This window comes from Eurytemora carolleeae, unplaced genomic scaffold, assembly GCF_000591075.1.
Source record: "Eurytemora carolleeae unplaced genomic scaffold, Eaff_2.0 scaffold1952, whole genome shotgun sequence".
Classification (NCBI taxonomy): Eukaryota; Metazoa; Arthropoda; class Copepoda; order Calanoida; family Temoridae; genus Eurytemora; species Eurytemora carolleeae.
The window spans coordinates 1-9,495 of NW_019397838.1; the positions used below are offsets into that span (position 1 = coordinate 1).

A 9,495-nucleotide genomic window follows, 5' to 3' on the forward strand; every position below is an offset into this window, starting at 1 on the left:
AAAAAAAACGTGCTACGATTTTAAAATGAAGTATACAGAATGTGTTTGTGATAGACACCCCCTCATAAAACTGACCGTAAAATGTTTACAAAAGTTCTAGGTCCCCTAGATCCCTTGGGCTGTTCTTAGTCCCCTCACCCTGAAACTCGCGTAGATGTGAAGATATGAATGAATGAATGAATGAAAGGATGAATTAGAAAATGTAAATGAATGAATGAGTGAATGAACAGGATTAACTAACTGTAAACTATGAAGTAAGTACCCTGGAAAGGTCGCATGTAGGTAGAGGATAGCAGCCCATCCAACAATAACTAGAGTTTCCAGAACATTCCTCCGATTTTAGTTTATCCCACTTAACATTCGATCTAAAAACAATATTCTTCAAAAAAATATAAATATTCAAAACCAAATACTGCAAGGGATGCCATCTCCTTCCACAATAAAACATTGTTTTCGTGGTTTCAAAAGTGGAATACTAATTCATAGCTGAGATAAACGTTTTCTGGTTAAATTGTAGAATATTGAAATACCTAAACAGGTATTTGAAAGTTTAAAAGTTGATGTCCACCCAAAAATCCCTGGCTTTATTTTCACCATGGATCTAAGCTAAGAAAAAATGTGACTAAAATTAAACCCGAGTGAAATCATAAAAATGGCATAAAACTTGGATGATTAATATAAATTTTGATGCAAATCCTTATGTTTATATAACCTTTTGACTGTGCCTGCTGTAAAAATTAAACTGCCCAAGGGGAGAGCAGATTTAAAATACAAAAGCTTTGACCCTAGATACAAGGATCAAAAAATAACTTACACATGAGCGTGACCCTGCTGGGATCTTTCAACTCGAACGACCTCTGGGGCCGACCTCATCTCGACTCCAGACTCGTTATTCAAAGGACAAAGGTCACCCTGATGACTCCCTTTCTGGAAGAAAATATCTCCAAATTTAGTTTTTTGAGTGAGAGGACCGGCTGGTTCAGCTTCTAGAGGTGCAACCTAGATAGATAGATATAGAAGCATTGCTAAATAGATATCTTTTTATGATAGATTATAATTCATAATGTTGCAATGGTTAGCATGGTTGTCTCGTAATCCAAGGATTCACGGTTCAAGCCTCGTCAATTGCAAAATCAAAAACTGATAAATTGAGCAATACTGATGAGCCCTAATAATGTGAAACACTGTGTATATGAATATGATAGATTTATATAGATATATTGATTTAAATATTTATGTAGATAGATAAGATAAGCATATAGATAAAATAATACATTTGTCAATAATTAAACGTATAGAGTTAAATTTGTGTGAGCTCCTGAAAAAAAACTAGAAGATTTCACTCCATGAATTTTTGTGAATCTTAAAAATAAAATTATTTGAAAACTAAAATAAACAAATAAATTCTCACCATCATTCTAGCGAATATGGTCCTATACTTGATACTAGAGGGTAGGGTTTCCACTGCATGGGGGGCAGGCATAAACTCTTTACTTTCTCTAGATCCTCGTAGCAACCAATCCGGTAATCCTCTAGATATTAAATAATTATAATCCGGTAATCCTCTAGATATTAAATAATTATAATCCGGTAATCCTCTAGATATTTGATAATTATAATCCTGTAATCCTCTAGATATTAAATAATTATAATCCTCTAGATATTTAATAATTATAATCCTGTAATCCTCTAGATATTAAATAATTATAATCCTGTAATCCTCTAGATATTAAATAATTATAATCCGGTAATCCTCTAGATATTTAATAATTATAATCCTGTAATCCTCTAGATATTTAATAATTATAATCCTGTAATCCTCTAGATATTAAATAATTATAATCCGGCAATCCTCTAGATATTTATTAATTAAAATCCGGTAATCCTCTAGACATTTAATAATTATAATCCGGTAATCCTCTAGATATTTAATAATTAGAATCCGGTAATCCTCTACGGATATTTAATAATTATAATCCGGTAATCCTCTATATACTTAATAATTATAATCCGGTAATCCTCTACAGATAATTAATAATTACAATTCTGAAATCCTATAGATATTTAATAATTATAATTCTGTAATCCTCTAGATATTTAATAATTATAATCCTGTAATCCTCTAGATATTAAATAATTATAATCCGGCAATCCTCTAGATATTAAATAATTATAATCCGGTAATCCTCTAGATATTTAATAATTATAATCCTGTAATCCTCTAGATATTAAATAATTATAATCCAATCCTCTAGATATTAAATAATTATAATCCGGTAATCCTCTAGATATTAAATAATTATAATCCTGTAATCCTCTAGATATTAAATAATTATAATCCTGTAATCTTCTAGATATTAAATAATTATGATCTTGGAATCTTCTAGATATTTAATAGTTATGATCGTGTAATCCTCTAGATATGTAATAATTATAATCCAAGATTGAAATAATTCATTAAATATATTTGCAACTATATCAAAATAAATTAATGTTCGTTTCAAAAATTACAAAATTTGTTTTTATACCTTGCGATCAAAATCATTATTGAATCATCTCCAACTTCTGAAGTATCGATGGTTTGACCGCCCAGAGTTCTAATCTAAATTAGGCATCAAAATAAAGCATTAAAAAAATATTCTTTTAAAATAAATATTATAAATGAACAATTTAAAATTCAAACAGGGGCGTATATTTCTTAGAAAGAACATCCCCACCCTCTTTTAAGAATAAGTTCCCCCCCCCCCCCCCCAAGATGTCTAGCATGTATTCTTTAAGGCTTTTTAGGATGTAAAAGGGGGGTTCATAACGGGACCTCTTTTTCAGATTCCTTTTCTAATAGTTCTAAAAGGAAAATAAATAAATGTTTTTAGTGGAATTTTTTGGGAAAAAGTTATCCAAATAGTTAAAATTAACTTGTTTTTGAAAGCCCATTTTTAATCTTTTCTCAGGGCATCAAAATTCATTAAATGTAATTCTAAAAAAAATTCACCTATGGATGAGAGAAATATATATCCCAATAAAATCTTTCAATGTTTGAAAGTAGTTCTGAAAGCATGCACTTCAACAATGTGCACTGTGCAGGAAGGATGGTTTACCTTCAAAGGATGCTCCTGGAAGGGGGTTAGAAGGAGAAGAATACCACTATCTGTATGAAAAGGAGCAGCAAAATTACCCCCTTTTTCTTCTTCTTCACTACTCTGGTATACATGAATATGTTCCTGGAAGAAAATGAACAGTTAATTTTCATTTTTATTTCAATACTTTAAATATTTTTTTCTCTATCTTGATCTGTATCATTCTCGTCTCTGAAGACTTGCTTAATGTTTAGTCTGTTCGTGATTTGGTCCCCTTTTCAAACATATTCTTTCCAATACAATTTGCTAAATTTTGTATTCAATTTTGAGCAACTCAGATTCAATTTTATTTTGAGAAATTTTTGAGCAACCTAATTTTTGTAAATCATTTTCTACGACATTTTTGTTTTGATTGTAAAATCTTTTAGCGAGGACTTGAATATCGTTTTCTATTTTATTCATCTTTCTTGATAATATCTAACTTTACCTCACAATTCTTTTTTCATACTAATTGATTATTTCTTTGAGAGTTGTTTCATGCATCACCTTTTTCGGAAGATCCGCGAATTGTTTAGGTTGGGAATCCTTATTTGGCCTCCAGAGCAAACTGTTTTCCCCAGCCACGTGCTCCAACAGCTGAGCTACCTCAGAATACACGCGGTTCATCTCGGCACTGATGACAGAACTGGTTTTAGATAAACATGGCGGATACTCTTCTGTTTCACTTGCAAATGTTGTTCGTATAGAACCATCCGGTAGGACAAATTCAGGATATCTGGGGGGTATTCTTGAGATATAAAAAGGGAAGCATGATATTGCAAAATTTAAATTTTAGCATCAACAGAATATTTCAGAATTTAATCACTAAATCAATCAATTAATGAATTAACTTTTTATCTTAAAGCGATCCCAGGTTGGGACAAGATTTAATGATTAGTTAAACCGTTGAACCGCAAAGACTAAGATGACCTGCTTCTCTTGTGAGCTGGGTAAAGCTGATAAGCAATGGTTCTTATTAGTCTAAACGGTTCAAAAACATCTCATTATTCAGCAAAAAAGCCCAGTCCCCCTGGTCCCAGAATAAAACCAAAGAGGCGTAGCAAATAGTTAAACGTAAAGACAACTAAAAAAAATTTGAATTTGTGTTTCAAGAATTTCCCTGAGTGAATGTAAGCAATCAGGGCTATTTAATTTTAAATCTTTTAAAGCCTCTGAATATTCTGCAGAAAGATTTGTCACTGCAAAGGCTCCTTCATATTTTAGAACATTTTTTATCACTTGAAGGTCTTTTGATTTAACTAAGTCTTTAAGTTGTTGAATGGATAAATTGTATAAAGATTTAGAATCGCATGCTATACATGAAAATAATAATGGTATCACAGATCTGAGCCAGTTCAACTTCATTTTTCTAAAATATCAATAATAAAAAATAAAGAAGCAAACTGAAGAATAAGGATAGAAAAAAAAGCATAAATACAATTTTTAACGATAAAAGTGTTGTGGAAAAAAGTAAGTCCTGTTTTGATTAATTTTTTTTTCTTTAAACAAGTTTTTTTAGTTGAAATTGTTCCCCCCCCCCCCCACCCACCCCCCAACCCTTAATTCAATGAACATTTCTTTCAGTTTTGACAATACCACCATTCTTTAAGGTTGACCATAATTTTTACACTTTTCATTTTTTTCCATTCCACTTCAAAAAACCCCCTCCCCTAATTTGCTTACTTTTTTTTTATAAATATCTAGAAAGTATTTGTTACATTTTCTTTATTTTTAATTTGTAATAATTTTGGTCATTTTCTGTAGGACTGATGAGGATATGAAAAATATATCGAAATTAATTTCCAAACCCAAGTTTTTCTACCTGTGAGCGTGAAACCTTTTTTTGCCAGTTTGGACTATTTACATTGAAATTGTTTGTTTCTTGAAATATCCCTTTTTAATCGACATTTTAACTAGTGTACACTGTACGTAAAACATCCATCTTTATATATTGAACAAAATAGTTTACTTAAATGAACAGGTTGAATATGAAATTAACCAAAAATAAATAAAATCTTAACCATATGTTAGTATTTAGTATTTTTTCTTCAAACATCTGTATATAAACTTTGCTTGTCTGGGTGTCTGTAGGTTTATATCCAATAAACGTTAAAACGGCTAAACCGATCGGTTTATGAACTATCAAAATTTCAAAAATTAGCCTGCAACAAAATTTGATTTTCATTCAATTTTTAAAATCCACGATTTTTTTTATAAAATAAACTTTTTTTGTTTTTAATATACCTAACAATGTTTAAAAAGAAAAACTGTCCACAATTGAAAAAGAAGATGCCATGTTATAGTAAGAAATAAGTTTGATTACAAACTTATAAAAGCGCCTCTAAACATACAGTGGGGGGGGGGGGTGTTGTGTGATCTACCCCCTCCCTATCAGTGACGACCCTGTTGAAATATTATTTGTGAGCATTGGGGAGGCATGTTTTTCTCTACTTTTTACAACAAATACACAAACAAGAATATTTCAGTATAATGAGAAAAAATGATTCTCACACCCTACATCAGGGACCAGGGTGCCGGATTGGCCGGGTTTTGAGAGAAAAGCCTTGAGGTCCTATGGCGTCCTGGGGATCCCACATTAGGGTTCTGCTACGATCATTTTTTTTATATTTTTATCAACAGTCAAAAAACAGAGTAATTATTATTGTAATAGTTATTGTAATAGCTTAGAATTAACTAACACTATTATCACTGAATATATTTACCAAAAGGTTAGTTAAGACACTTTCTGGGCCGAGCGCTGCGGCTAGGACAGGCTAGGGGGCCGAGCGCTGCGGCCACGGGTTAGGTTAAGTTAAGACACTTCTTGTCAGACCCATGTACAAAATTGATAGGAGGGGGTCCAAAAATCGTATACTAGGACAGACCCAATCTACGACCTGACAAGTAATTAATATATCTTTTGTATTCGAACATATGGTAGATTCTCTGTGCAATTATAGATAATAGCCTTTAAAAATGTCACTGAATTACCAAAAAAACTGTGATATCACGGAGCTAGATCGGCCGAAAAATGGCCGAAAACTGTCATTCAGACTGAAACATATACTTTACGTATGGACGATATAGACTAGACATGCTGTAAAGAAGTTTTCTGTACAAATCAGCTGATCCCTAGACGCAGAGCTTTCTAATAACTCGGTGGTTAGCTAGTGAGATAGTTAGATAGAAGAGAGAGAATACGAGATGTCAAGAATAAACCGATCCATATATTACTCCTTCCATTATAACTTCCATCTTCAATTCCTTCCTTCTATATTCTTTGAATTTTCTCCTTTCCTACATGTTTTAAATTTCCTCCTTCCCCATTCGTTAGATTCCCTTTTTTCTAAAAAATTCAATTACTCGACATTCTTTTGATTCTCCATTCAATTTCTTCTTTCTCCATACTTTATAATTCGACCTCCTACATTCTTTAAATCCTTTCCTTCTTCATTCTTTTATTCATTCCTTCTACATTCTTTCAATTACTTCCTTTCTTTTATTCATTCGATCACATTCTTTCAATTCCAATTCCTTCTACATTATTTTATTCATTCCTGATCGATGCATTCTTTCAATTCCTAATTCCTTCTTCATTATTTTATTCATTCCTTCTACATTCTTTCAATTCCTTCCTTCTACATTCTTTTAAATTTTTTCCCTCTACATTCTTTAAATCCCTTCCTGTAGTCTTTATTCTTCGATTCCTTTCTTCCTTCCTTCTACATTCTTTCAATTCCTTCCTTCTACATTCTTTAAATTTCTTCCTTCTACATTCTTTCAATTCCTTCCTTCTACATTCTTTAAATTCCTTCCTTCACCATTCTTTAAACTCTTTCCTTCTACATTCTTTGCACCCCATCCTTCTCAATTCTTTTATTCATTCCTTCTACATATTCTTTCAATTACTTCCTTTTTTATTCATCCTTCTACATTCTTTCAATTCCTTCCTTCTACATTATTTTATTCATTCCTTCTACATTCTTTCAATTCCTTACTTCTTCATTCTTTTATTCATTCCTTCTACATTCTTTCAATTCCTTCCTTCTACATTCTTTTATATTTTTTCCTTCTACATTCTTTAAATCCCGGCCTTCCTGTAGTGTAGTCTTTATTCTTCGATTCCTTCCTTCCTTACTTCTTCATTCTTTCAATTCCTTCCTTCTATATTCTTTAAATTTCTTCCTTCTACATTCTTTAAATTCCTTCCTTCTACATTTTTAAAATTCCTTTCTCCTTATTATCTTCTCAGTCATTTTTCAAATTCCTTCCTTCTCAATTCTTTAAATTCCTTCCTTCTGCATTCTTTAAATTTATTCCTTCTCCCTTCTTTAAATTTATTCCTATCTCTACTCTTTAAATTCCTTCTTTCTTCATTCTTTAAATTCCTTCCTATCCCTACTCTTTAAATGCCTTCTTTCTTCATTCTTTAAATTCCTTCCTATCCCTACTCTTTAAATTCCTTCATTTTTCATTCTTATATTCCTTCCTATTCCTACTCTTAAAATTCCTTCTTTCTTCATTCTTTAAAATCCTTCCTATCCCTACTCTCTAAATTCCTTCTTTCTTCATTCTTTAAATTTCTTCCTATCCCTATTCTTTAAATTCCTTCATTTTTCATTCTTTAAATTCCTTCCTATCCCTACTCTTTAAATTCCTTCCTTTATCTACTCTTTGAATTCCTTCTTTCTTCATTCTTTAAATTCCTTCCTATCCCTATTCTTTAAATTCCTTCATTTTTCATTCTTTAAATTCCTTCCTCCCTACTCTTTAAATTCCTTCCTTTATCTACTCTTTGAATTCCTTCTTTCTTCATTCTTTAAATTCCTTCCTATCCCTACTCTTTAAATTCCTTCATTTCTCTACTCTTTAAATTCCTTCTTTCTTCATTCTTTAAATTCCTTCCTTTCTCTACTCTTTAAATTCCTTTCCCCTTCATTCTTTAAATTTCTTTTTCTTTTATCTCTCCTTCATTGATATACAGTAGTCTGCGTTTATATCAATACAATGAAGACGATTTAACCATTTAAGTTTTACGTTCCAACAGACTTTTTACAAATTACGATTTTAAAATTAAACAAAGAGAAGTGGTTAATTGACAGCTTCTCTTTGTTTCCGTGTTTTATATGCTGTTTGACAACTTGATAGAAAATTAGAAATAACAAATTTAAATCAAAAGTCGTCTTCATTGTATTAATTTATACGACGAGGACTGTACGTTAATTTTTATAAATGGGTTTTTCCTTATCTGTCGCCAGCAATTATAGCATCCTACCTCAGTCTCTGAGGTATCAACTTTAACTCCAAAGGATTGAATGCTTCAGATTCTTGATTTATTTCTCTTTTATTAAATTATTCAGATTCTAATTAACGTTGCCAATCGATATGGCATTTATGAATGATTGAAGACTATTATTTTTAACCTTTAAAACCTAAACTTTAGCATTCCTTTGAAAACTACATCCCTAATTATTCAAAAGGAAAAGTTTGTAATGAATTTGATCATTAGAAAATATTTTTTTACGGAAAAATGAAAATGTAAACTGTCTTCTTGTCCCTTAAGTTGACATTTAAACTTAAATTCATGTTGGACGTTATTTACAATTTTTATGTCAGTTAAATATGAAGTTTTGAAGAAGAATTGGAGAACAAATAATTTCAAAATTCTTGAGTTAACATTACTGCGTATATGTATAATGTAAGTATTGTTCCTCTCAAAATTATATCCGACCATAATTGAATGAAAATTAATAATAACAATATTAATTCTCGAGATATTTTGATAAAAACGTACTTTTATCAATATTTTATATGTACTATACCTGCATAGTGACATATCTGCATAATTTATCTCTGTAAAGGTTTACAAGCTATTGCATCTGTACGTGCATTTAGTGTTGTTTACATTATTAATATTCAAATAGATAAGAATATCTTAGAAAAATCAGGTGTTCAATACATTTGTACTTCTTCGTTTAGTATTAATTTAGTTTCCCAAAAAAACCTCAAGAAAATTATAAGGACCCTTTTTAAAAATAATAATTAAAAAAAGAATTAAACGTTTTCATGTCCATGGTCGGGGTTGGTGTCCATTAAAATTGATATAAAAAGCTACATTTTCAAATCTAGACATTTCCATCACATACTGATATAAAATTAAGTGCGTCAGCAGTAAAATAAAACATGAAAGAATATTTATTATGAATAGGGAAGATAAATCTTTTATAAAAAGATATGGAAACGTACACTTTCCCTCAAACAAAGATACACTTGTCCAAATATATGTACATTAGTTAATAAACTGATAAACTTAATAAATATATAAAAACAAAGGGAGAAAGAAAAATTAGAATTATTCCAGGAGGGGGGGGGGGGGGGG

At 30.8% G+C, this 9,495-nt stretch overlaps 1 protein-coding gene across 1 annotated transcript; it reads right to left on the minus strand.

Moving 5' to 3' along the window:
• Positions 1-232: 232 nt before the first annotated feature.
• Positions 233-4,503, minus strand: LOC111716070 (uncharacterized). Its single transcript, XM_023491480.1, has 7 exons — positions 4,237-4,503; positions 3,624-3,852; positions 3,099-3,221; positions 2,529-2,602; positions 1,412-1,532; positions 815-999; positions 233-365 (listed from the first exon to the last, which is right to left on the minus strand). The coding sequence occupies exons 1-7, from the start codon at positions 4,479-4,481 to the stop codon at positions 248-250; spliced, it is 1,095 nt and encodes a 364-aa protein (XP_023347248.1). The 5' UTR covers positions 4,482-4,503; the 3' UTR covers positions 233-247.
• Between the last annotated feature and the right edge of the window lie 4,992 nt (positions 4,504-9,495).